Here is a 23202-nt window from a genome sequence, read left to right as displayed (position 1 = left end):
AGTGATCCACCTGCCTCTGCCTCCTGAGTGCTAGGATTAAAAGCGTGTACCACCACACCTGGCTCTAAAGTTCGGTTTTAAAAAAAAATATATTTGTTATGTATATAGTGCTCTGCTTACATGTAACATTTGCACACCAGAATAGGGCACCAAATCTCACTATAGATGGTTATGAGCCACCATGTGGTTGCTGGGAATTGAACTCAGGACCTTTGGAAGAGCAGCCAATGCTCTTAACCTCTGAGCCATCTCTCCAGCCCATAAAGTTTTAAAATAATAGACATTTAGACTTAGAACCATAGAAATCGGGTTCGAAACCTTGATCTTTTAAAAGAAGAAATTGAAGCCTAGAGCACTGGTCCTCTGACCTGGTTCCCATAGCTATCAACATCTGTGTGCTGGGTGTGGCCTTATCAGCCAGCCACCACCACCAGTAGGAGTGAGTTTACACGTGGAAAGCACAGCTGGTCGTCGTCTTCTTCTTCTCCTTCTCCTTCTCCTTCTCCTTCTCCTTCTCCTTCTCCTTCTCCTTCTCCTTCTTCTTCTTCTTCTTCTTTTTTGTGGTGGTGGGGTGGTGGACTACTGATTTAAAGGTGAATCAGGCCTGAAAGCCTTCTTAGATGAACAGAGCTCTGCATTGCAGTCCTATCTGTACCAATTGTGAAAAATAACTTTTTAAATTACAGGTTATTTCTTTGATAGAAAGCAATTCTGTGGTGATCATACATGGTGCCACAGGAAGCGGGAAGAGCACGCAGCTCCCACAGTATATCCTGGACCACTATGCGCAACGCTCTGCCTTCTGCAACATAGTAGTTACCCAACCACGGAAAATAGGGGCCAGCAGCATTGCCAGGTGGATCAGTAAGGAGCGCTCCTGGACACTTGGCGGCTTGGTAGGCTACCAGGTGAGACCCATGGGTGGGCTTCCTCCCCATAGTGACTGTTTACTCTATGTGTGCTCATGTCAGGGTGTAACTATTTTCTACTTGAAATGAAAGAGCAGCACTGTGGTATAATAAAAAATATTGAAAGTAAATTTCTTGGAAATAATTTTAAATTTATTTTTTAGTTGAATAGAAGAGAAGGGAGAATTCTCAAACTGGTGCTTTTTATTACTTAGTCTTTTAAATTAGACCTTTATAGTCTTTAATGTCTTGTCACCTGGAAATACTGTAGGCAGCACCATTGGATGAACCAATCCCTGCCCAAAACAGAAGAAAAAAAATTCAGTTTGAGAACTTGACTTTTCATTTGGACTCTACATGTCTTCTGAAATATAGTAGCTTTTAAAATTCCCTACCTTAGGTAAAATGGACATAATTTATTTGGGTAGTTAAATGGGTGCCATTGAAACATATTTTTCTTCCTCTCTTTTCCTTCTCAACTTAAGGTAGGGCTAGAGAAAATAGCAACAGAAGACACTAGGCTAATTTACATGACCACTGGAGTCCTGCTTCAGAAACTTGTCAGTGCCAAGAGTTTGATGGAATTCACACACGTCTTCATTGATGAGGTGAGTCCTCTGCTGTCTAGGTGCCTTCATTACCAGAGCAGAGTGGGCTGCACTCTGTGTCCGTGCAGCAAGGGTCTGAATTTCCCTTTATACGTGGCAGTGTGAATTACTTGTTTTATCCTTTTTTCTTTCTCTCTCAAAACATAGGTGGGCTGTTGAGGACCAGGAAAAAGATTCAGAGCAGAGCTCCATAGGCAGGTTGTAGCCCCAGGTGAGATCAGGCATAGCTTTTTGTGAGTGAGATTTTACAGAGCATTTTCCCTTGCTGCTTGTTCTGAGGTCTGAGTTGCCCTTGCCCTGGCCTGTATCTACGCAGAGATGCCCACTGTGCCCGTATCTCAGCAGGGATGCCCACCAGGCCTGTATCTCAGCAGGGATGCTCACCAGGCCTGTATCTCAGCAGGGAAGCTCACCAAACCTGTATCTCCACAAGGATGCTCGCCAGGCCTGTATCTCAGCAGACATGCCTGCCAGGCCTATATCTCAGCAGGGATGCCCACCAGGCCTGTATCTCAGCAGGGATGCCCACCAGGCTTTTATCTCAGCAGGGATGCCCACCAGGCCTGTATCTCAGCAGAGATGCCCGCCAGGCCTGTATCTCAGCAAGGATGCCCACCAGGCCTGTATCTCAGCAGGGATGCTCACCAGACTGGTGGAAAACAGCCCACATACAGAGGCAGACTTTCTGCCTGGTGGGCTGGGTGTAGTTGAGTGGTAGAGTGCTTGCCTCACATGTGAGAAGCCCTACGCTTAACCTATTCTGGAAAAAAAAAAAGCTCAATTATGATAAACTATTGTGAGCCAGGCAGTGGTTGGTGGCACACACCTGTAATCCCAGCACTTAGGAGGCAGAGGCAGGTGGCTCACTGTGAGTTCGAGGCCAGCCTGGTCTACAAAGTGAGTCCAGGACAGCCAAAGCTACACAGAGAAACCCTGTCTCAAAACAACAACAACAACAAACAAACAAACAAACAAAAACCCCCCCAAAAACCCAACCAACCAAAAGAGTATTGTGAACTCTTATCTTTTTAAAAATCTTCCTAATTAAAACAATTGTGTGTGTGTGTGTGTGTGTGTGTGTGTGTGTGTGTGTGTGTGTGTGTGTGTGTATTCTGGTGTGCCACAATACATATTTTAGAAGTTGACTCTCTCCTTCTACATTGGGTTTTGAGAACTGAACTCAGGTCATCAGGCTGACACTTTCACCTACAAAGCTGCTATCCTCCTCTTCCTCCTCCTCGTGCCCAGGCTAGCCTGGGATCCATGATCCTCCTGCCTCGGATTCTTGAGGGTTGGGATTTTTGGCATATGCCATGACACAAAGCTTGTCTTAGCTTTCCTAATTCTTCCTTTCTTTCTTCTTTCCTTTCTTCCTTTCTTCTTTCCTTCCTTCCTTTCTCTCTTTTCTTCTTTTTGGTTTTCCGAGACAGTAGCCATAGGTGTCCTGGACTCACTTTGTGGACCAGGCTGGCCTTGACCTCACAGCATTCTGCCTCTGTCTCCCGAGTGCTGGGACTACAGGTGTGCGCCACCATACCTGGCTCCTAATAATTTCTTATTTATCAACTTCATCTGTACTTTTTGGACTTGTCTCAACCTCCCTCCTTCCTTCCTTCTTGCCTTCCTGCCTTCCTTTCTATTTATTTTTCTTTCTTTTTGAGACATGATCTCACTGTGTATCCCTGCTGGCCTGGAACTTACTATGTAAACCAGGCTGGCCTTCACTTCATGGACATCTGCCCGTCTGTCTCTGCTGAGATTAGTGTGTACCACTATGATGGGCATTGTTCATATTTTCTTTTCTTTTCTCTGTTTCTTTGTTTCTTTCCACAGGGTTTTCCTGTGTAGCCTTGGCTATCCTGGACTCGCTTTGTAGACTAGGCTGGCCTCAAACTCACAGTGATCCACCTGCCTCTGCTTCCCAAGTGCTGGGATTAAAGGCGTGCGCCACCACGCCTGGTCACCCCCCCCCCCCACACACACACAGTTCTAATCATATTCTCTGCAATAATGGAATTTCAGAAGACCTAAATTTGAAACAGTCAGGCAGTGTGAAATGGGATGATAATACTTCTGGCTTATGGGTCTCGAAAAAGAAGAAGCAAGCTCTGAGCGTTTTTTTATTTTTTATTTTTGAGTAGTTGTAGAAGTGCCTGACAGATGTCTATGGAGACAAGCGAGTTGTAGTTGCTCTTCTTAGCTCTGCATGGGTCTCAGGAGGCTGGTATATGTTGATGGTGTACTTGTGCAAGGGGAAACCTGTGGGGCCAGAGCTGACATAAAAGATGTGTCATGGGGTGGAGTGCTGTGGGCAGATGGATAGAAAGAGTTGGCTTGGAGGACCAGAAAGGAGAGTGCAAACATGGAGGAAAGGCTGCCATGTTGCTAATGCTCTTTTTTGAGATGAGGTCTCATACAGGCCATACTGTCCTTGAATTCCTGATCCTCTTACCTCTCAAATGCTGGGGTCACAAATAATGTGCCATGATAGTTGGCTAAAGTTGTGACTCTTCTGGGGCCCTTTATTGGCAGGACCTTTGCTTTTCCTGAGGAAGAGAGGAGAGGCTTGTGCTGAGAAGCTGTGCTGGAGTTGTTGGTGGGTGAAATAAGAGTGAAGTTTCTGTGAGGATTCCCAGCATTGTCCACGAGCAGCAAACAGTTTCCAACGTTTGCCTCCCGCCATTTGCCTTCTGGTCAGTAGGAAGAGAGGCACAAGTCAGCAGGGCCACACAGAGAACTAGCTGTAGAGTGAATGAAGCCTTGTCTCTTCTTCAGAGTTAGTGGCTGTTTCTCTCCATTTTCAGGGAGATATCTGTATATAACCATGCTGTTCCTGTGTCCTATCGTATATCCTAACCTAACTGGAGCTTTTGGAAAAATGCCTCTTGTTTCTGCTGGAGCAGTTACGGGTCCCCAGGTGGCTGGATCCCTATCTGAGGAGGACTGAGAGGCAGCTGCTCCCACATGCGCTCCTTTGTGGTCCGTGGACCTAGACTATGCTTGGTATGGCTTACCAGCGTCTGCTGGCCAGCCTCTGACCACTCTGTGAGCTCCAGGTCTTCTTGCCATGGCCCAGGACCTCCTCGCCTTAGCCAGCGTTAGACTGTTAACAGCTTGAGCTCTACAGCGTCGGAATAACAAACTGTGGTGGAGGGATCAGCAGGGACTGGTCAGGCAATGTTGCTGTTAAGCAGGCATGGGGGGGGGTGGAAGAGAGAGAGGGAGAGAGAGGGGGGATGAGAGAGAGAGAATGCATGCGTGTGCGAGAGCAAGAGCTCAGCATTACTCTGCTCTAATGCCAGTAAGTCCCAAAGAGAAATAGTGAGGGTGACAGTGTCCCATGTGATACCCTCTGACCTGTGGGCAGAGGCCCTTTACTTAGTCTTTAGGCAGGACAGGAGCAGGTCCCCTGCAGACCTGTAGTAAGCTGAGAAACCTGGTTTAGCTGAAAGTCTACTAGGATCATGAAAGCCCTCTTTACCCTGTCCATCAAGTGACATGTGCTTCCTTTTGTAAAATTTCATTTTCATGTGTGTGGTGTGCATGTATATATGCATGTTTGCATGTGCGTTGCACATGTATGTATGGGCCTGTGTGCATATGCATGCTCATTCACATGGAAGCTCAAGCTTGATAATCTAGAATGTTCTTTGATCATTCTTCCACCTTATTCAGTGAGGCAGGGTCTGTCGATCAAGCCAGAGCTTGCCTGTATGACTAGCAGCCTCTTCTGTGGAGTTTCTCTCTCCGCATTGATGCTGGAATTACAGACCCAACATGTTACCCAGTATTTACATGATTCTGGGAGTCTGAATGACGAATCTCATGCTCAAGCCACGAATTATCTAACCACAGAATTATCTTGACTCTGACCTGTCACTCTTGATGCCATAGGAGGGCGCCCTTTTTTTTTTTTTTTTTTTTTTTGTAGGTGCATGAGCGAACTGAGGAAATGGATTTCCTACTACTGGTAGTCCGAAAACTCTTGAGGACAAATTCACGTTTTGTGAAGGTAATTTTTAGATTTCATTTTGTTTCTCCCATTTTAACAGTTGGATGCTGTGCTAGTTGGATTTTGTCAATATGATACAAACCTAGATATATCTGGCAAAGTGACTCTTAACTGAGAAAATGCTTTTATAAGTTTGGACTGTAGGGTGGTTTGTGATTACTGACTATGTGGAAGTCCCCACCCACAGTGGGAGGAGCCATCCCTGGGCAAGTGTTTTTTTTTCTTTTTCAGTTTCTTTTTTATTTTATGTATATTGGTGTTTTGCCTGCATATATGTCTGTATGGGATGTCGGATCCCCTGGAACTGGAGTTACAGGCTGGCATGAGCTGCCATGTGGGTGCTGGGAATTAAACCATGGTCTTCTGGAAGAGCAGCCAGTGCTCTTGATCTCTGAGCCATCTCTCCAGCCCAGGAAAGTGATTTTGAATGAGATAAGAAGCTGCCTAGCAAACCACGAGGAGCAATCCAGGAGTCAGCACTCTTGCATGGCCTCGTTTCAGTTTCTGCCACCAGGTCTCTTCCTGGAATTCCTGCCCTGACTGCCCTCAGTGATAGAATCAGACCTGAGAGTTGTAGGATGAAATAAACCCTTTCCTCCCAAGCTGCCTTTGCTCATGGTGTTTGTCCTGGCCACAGAGCCCTAGCTAACACATCCGTAGTCTCTGCAATCCACTGTCAGACGTTACACTCCACATCCTGCCAGGAAGCGGCCCAGGGCACTTTTTATACTGCTTTAATTTGTATAATGCACAAGAAAAAAAACAAAGATAGTCGATATAAAACTCATGGGAGGCCTGCCCTTTTCTGAAGAGAAATGGAGGAGGAGTGGGTGGGGAGGGGGAAGAGGTGAGGGAGAGGGGCTGGGAGGAGAGGAGGGCGGGGAAACTGGGGTTAGGATATAAACAAACAAGCAAACAAACCAAAAAGTAGTTCCTGTGTGGTAGAGGATGTGGAGGGCGGGTCTAGGTTCTGAGGTGACTGGCACTGTTCATGGGGCTCTCTCGCCTGCAGGTGATCCTCATGTCGGCCACCATCAACTGCAAGCAGTTTGCAGACTACTTTGCTGTCCCCGTGCAGAACAAGATGAACCCTGCATATGTTTTTGAAGTGGAAGGCAAGCCCCACGCTATTGAGGAGTACTACCTTAATGATTTGGGGCACGTTTATCACAGTGGGGTATGTTGGGGTGCTTTGCTTCTTCTGTAATGAATGGACCCAGGTATGGTGGCCAGGCCCTTTTAGAACTGGTCAGAGCAGACACATGGGAGGATGGGCTGGATAAAAGTAAAGGGAAGGGATGCCTGGGTTTTGTTCTAGCTGTGAGCATAGTAAATACTCATTTCGCACATCCTCATGGGAAGTATTGAGACTAGCTTCATACCTCACAGGTTTTAGTCATTGTAAAATTGTAAATTCACATGAGGATGGACAATTTAAGATGGAACTCTGATTAAATGCATGCTTTCTAGTGTAAGGTGAGTTGAGTTCAACCTGGAAGAATATTGTATTGTCACAGTGAACACTGGGCTCACATCTCCATAAGAGGCTGATGTAGAGCTGTTTCCATGTCTGTGGTACACTTTGAGTCTCAGGACTGTAAATGTAAGCAGAAGAAGCTATGGCTCATTCCTTTCTCCTCCTCCTGGGCCTGTGCTCAGTGACAGAGTGCTTGCACAGCTGTGTGAGTTCCTAGCTCCATCCACAGCTCATGAACACACACTACAAGGAATGGAAACCTGCCTCTCTCCTCTCCTCTTCTGCCTCTCTCCTCTCCTCTTCTGCCTCTCTCCTCTCCTCTTCTGTCTCTCTCCTCTCCTCTTCTGCCTCTCTCCTCTCCTCTTCTGTCTCTCTCCTCTCCTCTTCTGCCTCTCTCCTCTCCTCTTCTGTCTCTCTCCTCTTCTCTTCTGTCTCTCTCCTCTTCTCTTCTGTCTCTCTCCTCTCCTCTTCTGCCTCTCTCCTCTTCTCTTCTGTCTCTCTCCTGTCCTCTTCTACAGACAGTGCTGCAGACTAAGTGCACACGCTACCGTGCACACAGGATAGCTTGTCTTGTAGAACACGGGTTCTCAGCCTCAGCACTACTGGCATTTGGGCTACATAATCCTGTGTGGCAGGGGTATTCCCCGTGTTGCACGGTTTCTTCTTGTTCTTGTCCCACTGGGAGCACGTAGCATCCCTCTTCCTTATCACAACCAAAAGTGTTTCTAGGCAGTGGCTCCGTGTGGACCTCCTTCCTGAACCTCTGAGCCGGGAAATATATTGCTGGGACAAAGCTTACATGTACTTTGGATGGAGTTCGGTTGCTTGTAGTAGGGGCTGAGGCCCTGTTAAAGACACTAGCAGTGTTGGACAGTGGCCTTTGTTAGAATGAGGTGCTGGCTAGGTCTCACCTGGCATCAACAGCAGACAATTCTTGGTGGATACATTGAAAAATAGGCAAGGCCAGCTGTGGGTGTCTACTCTCTGAGGCCCTCTGGTTAGACTAGGCCAACTGCCTGGAAGCTAGGGCCCTTTGACTGATGGTAGGTTGTGTTCAGCTGTTTAGAAGGCACCTAGACTTACCATCGCTTACCACATAGCCTGTCTTTGGTATCTAGAAGGCACATAGTAAATAGTTTGGTGCATGAACAAACATGACTGTACAGACCTCACTGCATATAGATTTTTATTGGACATTTTGGGGGAGGGTGCTGGGGTTGGAACTCAGGCCTTTGTGTACCTAAACCTCACTCTTACTCCCATGTCCTGTCTACCACTGCTAACTGTGAAGGTGGTGTTTTATATTTATTCTGTCACATAACGTTCAACACGAGAGAATGTGTTTTCAAGTCCAGTTTCCTCATTGTTTCTACTGTTGTCTTAGTGCCGTCTCACGCTGTCCAGCCATGCCTTCTGTGGAGCTCACTCAGCCCTTCCTCCTGTGCTTGCCTTTCTCTCCTCTTGACCCACTGCTGCTTCTCTTCTCATCCTGTGCTTGCTCATCTTTGTGTGCGCGTGTATGCATGTGTGTTTGTGTGCGCGTGTGTGCATGTGTGTTTGTGTGCGTGTGCGTGCTCTCATGCTGCCTGTCCTAGGACCAAGCTGGCCATGAGCTCACAGATCTGCCTGCCTCTGCCTCCTAGCAGCTGGGTTATGTGCTCCAATGCTTCCTGGCTGTTCATCTTTTCTTGTCCATGTTTAAACACAACTGGCTTTCTTCTTCAGAAAAATCTTCCTCAGTCCCAGGTTCCTCTGCAGCCCTTCCCAGCCTCTGTCCCAGGTTCCTCTGCAGCCCTTCCCAGCCTCTGTCTGGGGTGGGGTGGGGAATGATCTCTCTTCCAGTGTGACTCTACTAACCTCGTTTAGCCTAAGCTGTATTTACCAGGCTTGTTTGGGTCCTGTCACCATGTAGCAAGGTTACTGTAGGTTTGCATGGCTTTTTGAAGATACTGACATTGTTAGCCACTCTGGAGTTTTTGAAACTCATCTTTAGTCCCCTGGTGGTCTCCTGTTTTTTTCTGATGCCAGTTTTAGGTGTTCCTTTTAAAGACCCTTTGGAAATCTTCTTTATCCCTTATTTTTTAACTTGTTTTCTTTTTCAAGAATATACAGTGTATATGTACACTCTAGTGGAATTGTACAGCGAACATTCATGATGCATAAACCAGGGCCAGAAGTGCAGCACCCCGCCCCTGGTACAGCACCCTGGGCCCCCCTTTTCCCCTGTCGCCCTTGCAGCACCCCACCACCATGCAGTACTCCAACCCCCATTCAGCATTGCCTGTGCAGCACCCGCCCCTGTGCAGCACCCTGCCTTCCCACCCCGTGCAGCATCTCCCCATGCAGCACCCCGGCCCCCATGCAGCAACCCACCCCCCATGCAGCACCCCCCCCCAGCACTGAGGATAAGAGCTGCGCTTCTGGCCTTGGTTTATGCATCATGACTGTGCTGTTGCATTTTGCTTGAGGCAGACTCTTAGGTAGCCAGGTGAGCCTCAGTGTGCCATGTAGACAAGGCTGACCCTGAACACCTGCTCCTTCTTCCTCTACTTTCCCAACTGCTGGGCTTACAAGTGTGTGCCACTGTGCCCAACAGACAGCCGGCATTAATGCATCTGCTTTAGGGGGTTATTCTCATTTTTAGGTCTTTAATCCACTTAAATTAGATTCTCATCTTTCCTACCGTTTGTTTCCTCCTGTTGGAGGGACACCTAGTCTCTTGATGAATGTATTTTCTAAAGAACTTGTTTCTTGTTTTCTGGGACCCCCTGGCCAGCCTGGACATGCTGATACCTTTCTTTAGCCCCAACATACAGCAGGGGCCTGTGAGCAGTCTGCGCCCCTTGATGTTTTGAAAGAGGCCCCTCAGGGGTGAGCGGTGGCTCGGGTGCAAGCATGAGAACCTGAGTGTGCTCCACACACGCAGCCTTTCCTTTGTAACCCTCAGCACTAGGAAGGGGGCACAGGTGGGTCTCGAGGATTCTAGGAAGGTGGACACAGGTGGGTCTCTAGGAGTCTAGGATGGTGGACACAGGTGGGTCTCTAGAGTCTAGGAAGGTGGACACAGGTGGGTCTCTAGGATTCTAGGAAGGAGGACACAGGTGGGTCTCTAGGAGTCTAGGAAGGTGGACACAGGTGGGTCTCTAGGAGTCTAGGATGGTGGACACAGGTGGGTCTCTAGAGCCTAGGAAGGTGGACACAGGTGGGTCTCTAGGATTCTAGGAAGGTGGACACAGGTGTGTCTCTAGGAGTCTAGGAAGGTGGACACAGGTGGGTCTCTAGGAGTCTAGGAAGGTGGACACAGGTGGGTCTCTAGGAGTCTAGGAAGGTGGGCACAGGTGGGTCTCTAGGAGTCTAGGAAGGTGGGCACAGGTGGGTCTCTAGGAGTCTAGGAAGGAGGACACAGGTGGGTCTGTAGGAGTCTAGGAAGGTGGACACAGGTGGGTCTCTAGAGTCTAGGAAGGTGGACACAGGTGTGTCTCTAGGGGTCTAGGAAGTGGACACAGGTGCGTCTCTAGGATTCTAGGAAGGTGGACACTGGTGGGTCTCTAGGAGTCTAGGAAGGTGGACACAGGTTGGTCTCTAGAGTCTAGGAAGGTGGACACAGGTTGGTCTCTAGGAGTCTAGGAAGGTGGACACAGGTGGGTCTCTAGCATTCTAGGAAGGTGGACACAGGTGGGTCTCTAGAGTCTAGGAAGGTGGGCACAGGTGGGTCTCTAGAGTCTAGGAAGGTGGACACAGGTGTGTCTCTAGGGGTCTAGGAAGTGGACACAGGTGCGTCTCTAGGATTCTAGGAAGGTGGACACTGGTGGGTCTCTAGGAGTCTAGGAAGGTGGACACAGGTTGGTCTCTAGAGTCTAGGAAGGTGGACACAGGTGGGTCTCTAGGAGTCTAGGAAGGTGGACACAGGTGGGTCTCTAGCATTCTAGGAAGGTGGACACAGGTGGGTCTCTAGAGTCTAGGAAGGTGGGCACAGGTGGGTCTCTAGAGTCTAGGAAGGTGGACACAGGTGGGTCTCTAGGGGTCTAGGAAGTGGACACAGGTGCGTCTCTAGGATTCTAGGAAGGTGGACACTGGTGGGTCTCTAGGAGTCTAGGAAGGTGGACACAGGTTGGTCTCTAGAGTCTAGGAAGGTGGACACAGGTGGGTCTCTAGGAGTCTAGGAAGGAGGACACAGGTGGGTCTGTAGGAGTCTAGGAAGGTGGGCACAGGTGGGTCTCTAGGAGTCTAGGAAGGTGGACACAGGTGTGTCTCTAGGGGTCTAGGAAGTGGACACAGGTGCGTCTCTAGGATTCTAGGAAGGTGGACACTGGTGGGTCTCTAGGAGTCTAGGAAGGTGGACACAGGTTGGTCTCTAGAGTCTAGGAAGGTGGACACAGGTGGGTCTCTAGGAGTCTAGGAAGGTGGACACAGGTGGGTCTCTAGCATTCTAGGAAGGTGGACACAGGTGGGTCTCTAGAGTCTAGGAAGGTGGGCACAGGTGGGTCTCTAGAGTCTAGGAAGGTGGACACAGGTGGGTCTCTAGAGTCTAGGAAGGTGGACACAGGTGGGTCTCTAGGAGTCTAGGAAGGAGGACACAGGTGGGTCTGTAGGAGTCTAGGAAGGTGGGCACAGGTGGGTCTCTAGGAGTCTAGGAAGGTGGACACAGGTGTGTCTCTAGGGGTCTAGGAAGTGGACACAGGTGCGTCTCTAGGATTCTAGGAAGGTGGACACTGGTGGGTCTCTAGGAGTCTAGGAAGGTGGACACAGGTTGGTCTCTAGAGTCTAGGAAGGTGGACACAGGTGGGTCTCTAGGAGTCTAGGAAGGTGGACACAGGTGGGTCTCTAGCATTCTAGGAAGGTGGACACAGGTGGGTCTCTAGAGTCTAGGAAGGTGGGCACAGGTGGGTCTCTAGAGTCTAGGAAGGTGGACACAGGTGGGTCTCTAGAGTCTAGGAAGGTGGGCACAGGTGGGTCTCTAGAGTCTAGGAAGGTGGACACAGGTGTGTCTCTAGGGGTCTAGGAAGTGGACACAGGTGCGTCTCTAGGATTCTAGGAAGGTGGACACTGGTGGGTCTCTAGGAGTCTAGGAAGGTGGACACAGGTTGGTCTCTAGAGTCTAGGAAGGTGGACACAGGTTGGTCTCTAGGAGTCTAGGAAGGTGGACACAGGTGGGTCTCTAGCATTCTAGGAAGGTGGACACAGGTGGGTCTCTAGAGTCTAGGAAGGTGGGCACAGGTGGGTCTCTAGAGTCTAGGAAGGTGGACACAGGTGTGTCTCTAGGGGTCTAGGAAGTGGACACAGGTGCGTCTCTAGGAGTCTAGGAAGGTGGACACTGGTGGGTCTCTAGGAGTCTAGGAAGGTGGACACAGGTTGGTCTCTAGAGTCTAGGAAGGTGGACACAGGTGGGTCTCTAGGAGTCTAGGAAGGTGGACACAGGTGGGTCTCTAGCATTCTAGGAAGGTGGACACAGGTGGGTCTCTAGAGTCTAGGAAGGTGGGCACAGGTGGGTCTCTAGAGTCTAGGAAGGTGGACACAGGTGGGTCTCTAGGGGTCTAGGAAGTGGACACAGGTGCGTCTCTAGGATTCTAGGAAGGTGGACACTGGTGGGTCTCTAGGAGTCTAGGAAGGTGGACACAGGTTGGTCTCTAGAGTCTAGGAAGGTGGACACAGGTGGGTCTCTAGGAGTCTAGGAAGGAGGACACAGGTGGGTCTGTAGGAGTCTAGGAAGGTGGGCACAGGTGGGTCTCTAGGAGTCTAGGAAGGTGGACACAGGTGTGTCTCTAGGGGTCTAGGAAGTGGACACAGGTGCGTCTCTAGGATTCTAGGAAGGTGGACACTGGTGGGTCTCTAGGAGTCTAGGAAGGTGGACACAGGTTGGTCTCTAGAGTCTAGGAAGGTGGACACAGGTGGGTCTCTAGGAGTCTAGGAAGGTGGACACAGGTGGGTCTCTAGCATTCTAGGAAGGTGGACACAGGTGGGTCTCTAGAGTCTAGGAAGGTGGGCACAGGTGGGTCTCTAGAGTCTAGGAAGGTGGACACAGGTGGGTCTCTAGAGTCTAGGAAGGTGGACACAGGTGGGTCTCTAGGAGTCTAGGAAGGAGGACACAGGTGGGTCTGTAGGAGTCTAGGAAGGTGGGCACAGGTGGGTCTCTAGGAGTCTAGGAAGGTGGACACAGGTGTGTCTCTAGGGGTCTAGGAAGTGGACACAGGTGCGTCTCTAGGATTCTAGGAAGGTGGACACTGGTGGGTCTCTAGGAGTCTAGGAAGGTGGACACAGGTTGGTCTCTAGAGTCTAGGAAGGTGGACACAGGTGGGTCTCTAGGAGTCTAGGAAGGTGGACACAGGTGGGTCTCTAGCATTCTAGGAAGGTGGACACAGGTGGGTCTCTAGAGTCTAGGAAGGTGGGCACAGGTGGGTCTCTAGAGTCTAGGAAGGTGGACACAGGTGGGTCTCTAGAGTCTAGGAAGGTGGGCACAGGTGGGTCTCTAGAGTCTAGGAAGGTGGACACAGGTGTGTCTCTAGGGGTCTAGGAAGTGGACACAGGTGCGTCTCTAGGATTCTAGGAAGGTGGACACTGGTGGGTCTCTAGGAGTCTAGGAAGGTGGACACAGGTTGGTCTCTAGAGTCTAGGAAGGTGGACACAGGTTGGTCTCTAGGAGTCTAGGAAGGTGGACACAGGTGGGTCTCTAGCATTCTAGGAAGGTGGACACAGGTGGGTCTCTAGAGTCTAGGAAGGTGGGCACAGGTGGGTCTCTAGAGTCTAGGAAGGTGGACACAGGTGTGTCTCTAGGGGTCTAGGAAGTGGACACAGGTGCGTCTCTAGGAGTCTAGGAAGGTGGACACTGGTGGGTCTCTAGGAGTCTAGGAAGGTGGACACAGGTTGGTCTCTAGAGTCTAGGAAGGTGGACACAGGTGGGTCTCTAGGAGTCTAGGAAGGAGGACACAGGTGGGTCTCTAGGAGTCTAGGAAGGTGGACACAGGTGGGTCTCTAGCATTCTAGGAAGGTGGGCACAGGTGGGTCTCTAGAGTCTAAGAAGGTGTACACAGGTGGGTCTCTAGAGCCTAGGAAGGCGGACACAGGTGGGTCTCTAGGATTCTAGGAAGGTGGACACAGGTGGGTCTCTAGGAGTCTAGGAAGGTGGACACAGGTGGGTCTCTAGCATTCTACGAAGGTGGACACAGGTGGGTCTCTAGAGTCTAGGAAGGTGGGCACAGGTGGGTCTCTAGAGTCTAGGAAGGTGGACACAGGTGGGTCTCTAGAGTCTAGGAAGGTGGGCACAGGTGGGTCTCTAGAGTCTAGGAAGGTGGACACAGGTGTGTCTCTAGGGGTCTAGGAAGTGGACACAGGTGCGTCTCTAGGATTCTAGGAAGGTGGACACTGGTGGGTCTCTAGGAGTCTAGGAAGGTGGACACAGGTTGGTCTCTAGAGTCTAGGAAGGTGGACACAGGTTGGTCTCTAGGAGTCTAGGAAGGTGGACACAGGTGGGTCTCTAGCATTCTAGGAAGGTGGACACAGGTGGGTCTCTAGAGTCTAGGAAGGTGGGCACAGGTGGGTCTCTAGAGTCTAGGAAGGTGGACACAGGTGTGTCTCTAGGGGTCTAGGAAGTGGACACAGGTGCGTCTCTAGGAGTCTAGGAAGGTGGACACAGGTTGGTCTCTAGGAGTCTAGGAAGGTGGACACAGGTTGGTCTCTAGAGTCTAGGAAGGTGGACACAGGTGGGTCTCTAGGAGTCTAGGAAGGAGGACACAGGTGGGTCTCTAGGAGTCTAGGAAGGTGGACACAGGTGGGTCTCTAGCATTCTAGGAAGGTGGGCACAGGTGGGTCTCTAGAGTCTAAGAAGGTGTACACAGGTGGGTCTCTAGAGCCTAGGAAGGCGGACACAGGTGGGTCTCTAGGATTCTAGGAAGGTGGACACAGGTGGGTCTCTAGGAGTCTAGGAAAGTGGACACAGGTGGGTCTCTAGGAGTCTAGGAAGGTGGGCACAGGTGGGTCTCTAGGAGTCTAGGAAGGTGGACACAGGTGGGTCTCTAGGATTCTAGGCTGAACACCAACGTCAAGAACAACAGTTGAGAGGGCTTGAGTTCTAGAATTCAGTAGAGTCACATGCTTTTTCCACATGGCTTGTCTACAGCAGACTTCTAGGTGGATTTGGTGCCACTTTGGCGTTTGTGGAACACATACCTTCTCCTTATTTCTATTTTGAGTAGTTGCATTACAGAATATTGGGCACTGTTAGGATAGGTAGGAAATTAAGGTATATCAGGGATGGTGCATTTAATGTGCTCTGTCATAACCAAGTTACTAGAATTGTAGCATTGGGAAGGTGGGTATTTGGATACTAGCTGCCTTAGTTTACTCTAAGTAACAATTGCAATAATATTTCCATATATGAATACCTTCTGACCACCTGAAGAGTCCTTTCTGTGTGTCTGTCACAACATCATGTGTGAGGTCTTATAGACTGTAGTCGATCCAATTATTAAACAAACACTTCTTTCTCTTGGTGGAAAACACAGAAAGACTATAAAATAGACCGTGTGAAAACTGTGCTGTAGCAATTGGAGAAATTCTTTGTAGCTATGGCCTCCGCTCCTGCAGAGTCATGTGCACTGACAGTCCTTTCAGCCGGGCCCAGGAGGGCTGCATGAGGTGGGCGCCTGTGCTCTGTAGAGGATTACAAGGGAAATTCTTAGCCTCTTTGGTCAATTTGGGTTTAATATTTAGTTAAAAGTAGTCTAGCATTCTTCTGAGCCTCGGCAGACAGCTGCTGTTTCCTGTGGTGTTCTTAGGGCACACTGGGAGACATGGTACTACCCTTTGCTGATACTTCCTGTGTGGAGATGTTGGGATGTTGGGGCTTGCAGAGACAGGGATCTGATACCCTGGAAGGACGCTGTGCTTTGATGCAATTTATCCTGTGCCTTAGAAGTGGTCTCTGCTTGGACTCTCTGATTCCATTCGTTGTCCCATTGACTTTAATGCCAGGCGTCTTAGGTATCCCAGCAGCACTTGCTGCCACACGTGTTCAAGAGTGACTGTAAGTGGCGTTGTTGTTGTTGTTACCTAAAGTGTTTTTAGAGTGATAGCTAAAGGAGTGGCACACATCTGAACCAGCATTTCCCTGCAACTCTACTTATTCTATTTTATCTTTTTCAGCTCCCCCCCTACCGTCTGGAGGAGCCAGTGATAACAAAGGATGTCTATGAAGTTGCTGTCTCTCTTATTCAGATGTTTGACGACCTGGACATGAAGGAGAGTGGGTAAGAGTCCCTCCAGCCGCATTTCCTTGTGTGTAACTTGAAACACTGGTCACTTATTGGAGCCTTCTTAGCGTTTTTACAGGATTAAGACCATAGCTGTAGACACTTGGGCTTGTTTTGAGACAGAGTCTAGCTACTTAATGACAGTTTGGTTTTCCTGCGCTCAAGTGCTGGGATTTCAGGTGTGTGCCGTACACGGAGCTGTAGACGCCTTTTCAGCAGTCAGAGTCACTGGTCCCTCTCTGCAGATTTCTACTTACAGGAGTCAGAGCCCTGCTGAGTGCAGTTTTGCCTACCTACCTACCTACACCTGCCTACCCATCTTTCCCTAGCACTGGAGCCAGAAAGCGAGATGACGGCTTTTTCAGGAGTCACATGGCTTTCTCTGCTTTGTCTTTGTTTTCTTTGTTTCAGAGATATTTTCTGATACCCAGCAGGCAATCTAGATGTTCATTCTTTTAGCTTTCTTTTTAACTGGAGTTTTTTTTTCCCTTTCAGAACAGTTTAGGTTCTAAATGCTGGGTTGACTCTATAATTAAAATAAAAACAAAACTATGTCATTGAAGCTCTGTGGGCCTAATTTTATTGCATCTCATAAATGGCATTTATTATTTTAGGAACAAATAACAGCGATGTATATTCTTCCTCCCTTAGTAAGCAGGCGAGATGGCTGCTGGGGCTCCCCCGCCGTCCTCGGCCTGGCTTAATTCTCCTCAGGTTTGGACTTCTTATCTTGGGTCACTTTCAATCTTCCCAAATTACATCCTTCCAAGACTCTGTTTGTAATTTTTTGGTGGCTTTTATTTTGTTAAAAAGTTACTTTATTTCAGCTTTATTATTCGTTTAAAGAAATCTAAATCAACAGATAAAAAACTGAGCTGGGCTGGGGCGATGGCTCAGTTAGTAAAGTGCTTGATTTGCAAGCATGAGGACCTGAGTTTGACTCTCGGGACACACAGGGAAAACACTGCACATGTGGTGTGTGCTTGAAATTCCACTGGGAGGGTGGGACAGGTGGGCCCTGGGTCTCAGGGACCATCACGCCAGGCTAGCCTAATTGGTGAGCATCAGGCCATTGAGACACTGTCTTCCCTCCCTCTTCCCTCATTCCCTTCCTTCCTCCCCTCATCCTCTCTCCCTCTTCTTCCCTTCTCCTCTCTTGCATGCACATATACCCACATATATGTGCACACATACACAAATGCGTAAATTAAAAATTCATGTCTTTACTTTGTATAGCATGACTTGAAGTATGCAGACATTTTGGACTGATTCATTCTAGTGTGTAAACAGGCACTGGCTCTCAAACCATCAAAAGGATGAGTGTGCAGTGCTGTTAGGTTTGGCTGGGCTTCTCTCACCTGAAATGCTGGGGACCAGAATTTTTTGTATTTTGGAGTGTTTTCACAGACTGTGGTGGCTGAACCTGTAAACACTACAAACTCAAAAACATTTTGAGGTTCAAAGTCAAGTATCAGACTTTGGAGTATTTCAGATTTCAGACTTTCAGAGCAGGAATACTCAACTTGTATGAAATTCATGGTTATTAAATGCTTCTTCCATTTCAGTTTTCTAATTCTACATACCAACATCATTGAGATAAGTGTGTAACAAAATTCATCTTTTTAGCACTCTTTCTAAATTTTGATACTGTTTTCCTATAATCTACTGGCTTGTGTTACTCCAGTGATAAAGCTCCTTTTTGTCTCATCGCTCCTGTAGGTAAATATGTCTTTCACTCTGGCTAACTATCAGATATATGCTTTGTCTTTGATGACCTCTGACCTCAGAGTTGGGAGTAGGTTTGTATTTCCTGTGCTTGTGACTGAGTGGGTTTACTGACCTCAGTACTAGTATCTGAAGGCTGCCCGGACTTCAGTGGCCCTCTTGTCTGATCCTTAGTATATTTGGCATGTTGTAATTTTTCTTTGTTCTATATTCCCTAAGACTGTTCTACAAGAAGAATTTTCCCTCTTCTTATGTTAAGTACTTTACCCACCAAGCCATCTCCTCAGCCCCAACTTTTTCTTTTTTGTTTTGTTGTTGTTGTTGTTTGTTTGTTTGTTTGTTTTTTTCGAGACAGGTTTTCTCTGTGTAGCCTTGGCTATCCTGGACTTACTTTGCAGACCAGGCTGGCCTCAAACTCATGGAGATCCATCTGCCTCTGCCTCCCAAGTGCTGGGATTAAAGGTGTGCACCACCACCGCCCGGCTAGCCCCAACTTTTTAATTGCTGAATAGTATTCTATTGTTTGCATTGACCACAGTTTATCTCTTTACCTACTAAATGGCATCTTGGTTGTCTTCTCAGTCTCAAACTCTGAGTAGAGCGGCTGTAAAAACTTGCACGCAGCCTTTCTGTGGACAGAGACATCAGTTGACTTGATAAATTATAAGGAGAACAATTGCTGCCTTCCATGGCAGGAGCACAGGTAGTTTGATAAGGAGCCGGGAGTGTAGCTGCGCCATGCTGCGTGACCGCCAGCCAGAGGCTGGGTTCTGGGCTTCTGCACACTTAGCGAGCTCTCTCTGTGTCTGTGATGTCTCCTTCGTCTTCCACAAAGTGCTTGCTCATGTCTTCTGACCATTTTACAATTCAGTTTGTTGGTTTTGTTTGCTTGTTTGAGACAAGGTGTCACTAGATAGCCCTGGTTGTCCTGGAACTTGTTATGTAGACCTGGCTGGCCTGGAACTCTCAAATCTGCCTGTTCCTGCCTCCTGAGTGCTGACATTAAAGGTATGTGACACCATACCTGGCTTTGTTTGTTTGTTTTGTTGTTTATTTAATGCTGAGTTTAAGTGTTCTTTATGTATTTTGGATAACAGTTCTTTATGTCAGAAAATAACTTTGCAGAAAGTTTTTCATTTGTGAGGCTTGTCTTATTTTTAAAAGATTGATGGGTTTTTATTAAAGTGTAAAGCTAACTTTTGTGCCCCAGTTGTCGTAAATGCAGTGAGTTGGTGTCTTCTAGGACGATTATTACATCCTTGGGCACTAGCTTCTGCCACTCACCAGGGAGTCTAGCTCCTGCAGTGAGTCATGGGAGTCTGTCTAAAGAGGACGACAGACGCTGCAGGGTTCTACCTGTTGCCGCTACGTTTAGGTGTTCTCAATGGTTGTAGCTGGAAAGGAATGAATGAATGAGTCATGTGTGTGTGTGTGTGCCTGTGTGTGTGTGTGTGCCTGTGTGTGTGTGTGTGCCTGTGTGTGTGTGTGTGTGTGCCTGTGTGTGTGTGTGTGTGTGCCTGTGTGTGTGTGTGTGTGCGCGTGCGCGCGCGCGCGCGCACAGAATAGAAGACAACACTAGGTGTCATCCTCAGGATTGCAATCCAGCTCCTCCAAGACAGGGGCTCTCATAGGCCTGGAGCTCACACCAATTAGACTAGACTCCTTGGCAGTCACGCCTGCGCCATCTTGCTATCTCTGCCTCCGCAGGATGGAGTCACAGTCGTGTGCTCCGAGCACATGGTCTTCATGATAGCAGTGCAGGCACTTCACTGACTAAGCCACTGCCCTAGCTCCTTGGGATTTAACTTTAGGGCCAGTTCCCCTTGTATCACAGCCTAGTCTTGAGCTCCATAAATTTTCACCTGGTCACTTTTGTGGTTGAACCCCCATTAGCGGTGGATAAATAGTGGTTTTTAAAAATCATTATGATTATTATGATTATTATTTTTTTCATACAAGGTTTCTCTGTGTAGCCCTGGCTGTCCTGGAAGTGATCACCTACTTTTCGAGGTTTATCATTATTTTTTGGTAATCAGTTTTCATTTAACACTTTTCCTTTGGTCCACAGTTGTCTCCTCCTGGTGTTGGTAATGAACCCATGACTTTGTACATGTTAAGCATATGACTTACCCCGTTGTCCTGTGCAGCTCATTTTTTCACAACTCTTTTTATGTAGGCAAGCGTTTTGTTCCAAGTATGTCTGTGCACCATGTTGTCTTGAGTCACTGGGTTGGTGTTGGAACTTGAACCTGGATCCCCTGGAGGAGCAACCAGTGATGCTAACTGCTGAGCCATCTCTCCAGCCCCTGCTCTCTCTCTAACACATTGTTGTATTTGTTTTTCTCATCTTACTGCTCAGTTGAAGGGACCTTCTTCTTAATTACTTACTTTTTAATCTGGGTCTCTAGCCAGGGGTAGGCCCTTCTGCCTGTTACTGCTGCCCCCAGACTGCATAGAGGAAGTGAAATGCAAGGAGGGCCCATAGATTTTGGAGGAAGAATTCTATTTCATACTGAAAGAACCATGGTAGTGAGGAGGTGGTTATCTGAGATCTGCATCTGTAAGCATACTTTGTAATAATCTGGGACTTAATGGGTTTCTGGATTATAGTGTCTAAATTTGCAGGAAAACTTTTGCAGATAGTGTGTCTTACAGGCAAATGCGATGGAAGCCAGGAGCCCCAGTATATTGCCTGCCTGGGCTCTCTGCATCCCTGTCTTGTTCACGTGAAGTGAAGGCCATCACCTGACACCATCTGCTAGAGCTTTCCTGAGCAAACAGTAGCAGCAGGATCTCATGCAGCAGGCCTCTTCTAGCCTTGATTCAAACTTGTTCACCTCACATTTTGACAGGAACAAGACCTGGTCGGGGGCCCAGTTTGTGTCGGAGCGGAGCAGCGTGCTGGTGTTTCTGCCAGGTGTGAATCCCATATTTTGTTACTGGAATTTTAATACTGTGGACAGCACATATTTGAAATATGATGTTGATGCTGCCTGTTCTCTCAGACACTGAGAACACGAACAACTGTGACTCGCTTGGTTTGTTACTGTAACCATTGCACTGTACAGGGGTTTGCAGGAACCAAGACTAGCTTTTCAAAGGCAGTCTTGCCACTTCAGAACTTCTGGTAAGGTGTCCTGCTTCGTTAAGAGCATTCCTCTGCATGGCCATGAGTTCACGCGCGGCGTTCTTACTGAGACAGAGCACAAAGCACTAGAGTCACCAGCGACCTCTGTGTCCCTTCCCAGTGGCTAAGACAGTGGGCTCTTCCTGCCCTTCTGAAAGACTCACCTCTGTTTAGCAGCACTTTGTCAAATGGCTTTGTCGAGTAGTATAGTTTGATGAAATTATAATAATTCACATACTAGGTTGTGGAAAGGTAACACTAGCACATATGCGTATTTGTGCGTCTAGGGATGGAAACAAGGTATGCAACAAGAGAAACTTCACTTTGGAATGTAACATGTGAGCTTCAAGTCTCCGTTACATCTGTTTACTGACTGGACTCATTTATGTACAGAAACAGCCGCTAGCTGGCAGGTACATAGAGTTTGTATTGGTTTGTATTTATCAAGTGATTCTGTGTGCACATAATGCATAAACACAGTATGTAAGGGACAAGCAGCAGCAGAGCTGTGTTGCTACTCAGTAATCTCTAACATGAGGTGAGCACTGCCCCAGCAAGACAGTTACAGGTGACATTTTACCATCAGGCCTGTGGCTGTCTGTTTGTGCTAATGTAAATCAAGTCTGCTGTTTAATTAATTGACTTGTTTCTAGCAGCTCTGTGTTAGATTTTTTCAGGGCTGCTCTAACAAGATAATGCAAATTGGATGGTTTAAAATAAGAACAGTGTGTTTTCCTACTGGGCATTCTAAAACAAGCGGTAGTAGAGGGGCTCCCTTCAGACACCAGGCTCCTCCCAGCTCGGTGGTGGTAGCTTCCGGTTGTCTTGTAGCAGCTCCTCCCTCATCTCTGCTGCTGCCTGGGGCGTTCTCCATAAGTCTGTCCTCTCCCTCTTTTTATGGGACCAATAGTCCTGTTGGATGAAGGTACCAAACTACTCTCCTAGGCCTCATCATAGCTAGTGATACGTGTGATGACTGTTTCTAAATAAGGTCACTCACATTTTGAGTTACTGGCGTTGTAATCTAAAATATTTTCTGGGAGACACAGTTGAACCTTAAAAGACTCAAATATGGATCATTCTCATGAGGCAGAATGCATATGCAAGTGCTATAAGTCAGTAGATATTTTTAAACCTACTGAAAATGACCAAATCCCTTAAAGTATTATTAATAGTTTTTTATTGCTTGGGATCAAACCCGAAACTCTGCCATTTATTACAGTCTAGTCTTTTTGTTGTTTTTGAGTCAGAATTTTAATGTAGCCGTGCCTGGTCTGGAACCATCTGTGTAGCCAAGTCTAGTTTTGAAGTAGATATTTTCTTGCTTCCATCTCCAAATTTCTGGGATTTCAGACTGGAGTTACCATATCTGGCTTACAATTTTTTGATAGGAAACATTTTGTCTATTCATTGGAGGAAATTCAGAAAACACAGGGAAGAGAAGGAATTACTTTCACTCTGACAAGGAAAACACTGAAAGAATGTATATATATTTAAAACAATTTTAAGTAAGACACTAAAGAAATAAATTGAAGAATATACTAGAAGATGGCAAGGTTTCCCGTGCCTAAGGATTGATAGGACTAATATTGTAAAAATGGCCATCTACCCAAAGCAGTCTACAGACTCAATGCAGTCCTCATCTAAATCCCAAATGCAGTTTTTCACAGAAACTGAGAAATAATTTCAAAATTCATATGGAAACAAACAATCCTGAACAGTAAAAGCATTGCTAGAGAAAGCATTGTGCCTGATTTTCAGTTATGTTATAGAACCACAGCAATAAAAACAGCACGGTACTAGTATAAAAATGATACATTGAGGACCCCCTTATGAACCCATACTCCTAACAGCAACCTGGATTTTGACAAGAGGCCAAAAATACACATTGGAGATCTGACAGCATCTTCAAGAAAATGGAGCTGGTCAGACTAGATGTCATGTAAAGAGTGGGACGAGATCTTTTTGAGATCTTACCTCACACTCTGTACAGAACTCAATTCCAAGTGGATCAAGTACCTCAACATAATATCTGATTCCCTACACCTGATAGAGCAGGGAGCACACTCAACTCATGGGCTCAGGAAGGACTTTCTGGAC

The 23202-nt window shown here is 47.6% G+C and overlaps 1 protein-coding gene across 2 annotated transcripts in view; it reads left to right on the top strand.

The window, feature by feature from the left end:
* Nucleotides 1–23202, top strand: part of TDRD9 (tudor domain containing 9) — a 111055-nt gene that overhangs the window by 19834 nt on the left and 68019 nt on the right. For both annotated transcript variants that reach the window (XM_084791753.1, XM_084791752.1), the window contains exons 4-9: nt 687–908; nt 1394–1516; nt 5448–5528; nt 6541–6705; nt 16144–16247; nt 20828–20892. In XM_084791753.1, the coding sequence (XP_084647879.1) occupies nt 687–908; nt 1394–1516; nt 5448–5528; nt 6541–6705; nt 16144–16247; nt 20828–20892 (760 nt within the window). The remainder of the gene's footprint in view (nt 1–686; nt 909–1393; nt 1517–5447; nt 5529–6540; nt 6706–16143; nt 16248–20827; nt 20893–23202) is intronic.

Source organism: Acomys minous (genome assembly GCF_964271855.1).
Source record: "Acomys minous genome assembly, chromosome: 8".
Taxonomy (NCBI): Eukaryota; Metazoa; Chordata; class Mammalia; order Rodentia; family Muridae; genus Acomys; species Acomys minous.
This window is presented reverse-complemented; position numbering and strand designations above follow the sequence as displayed.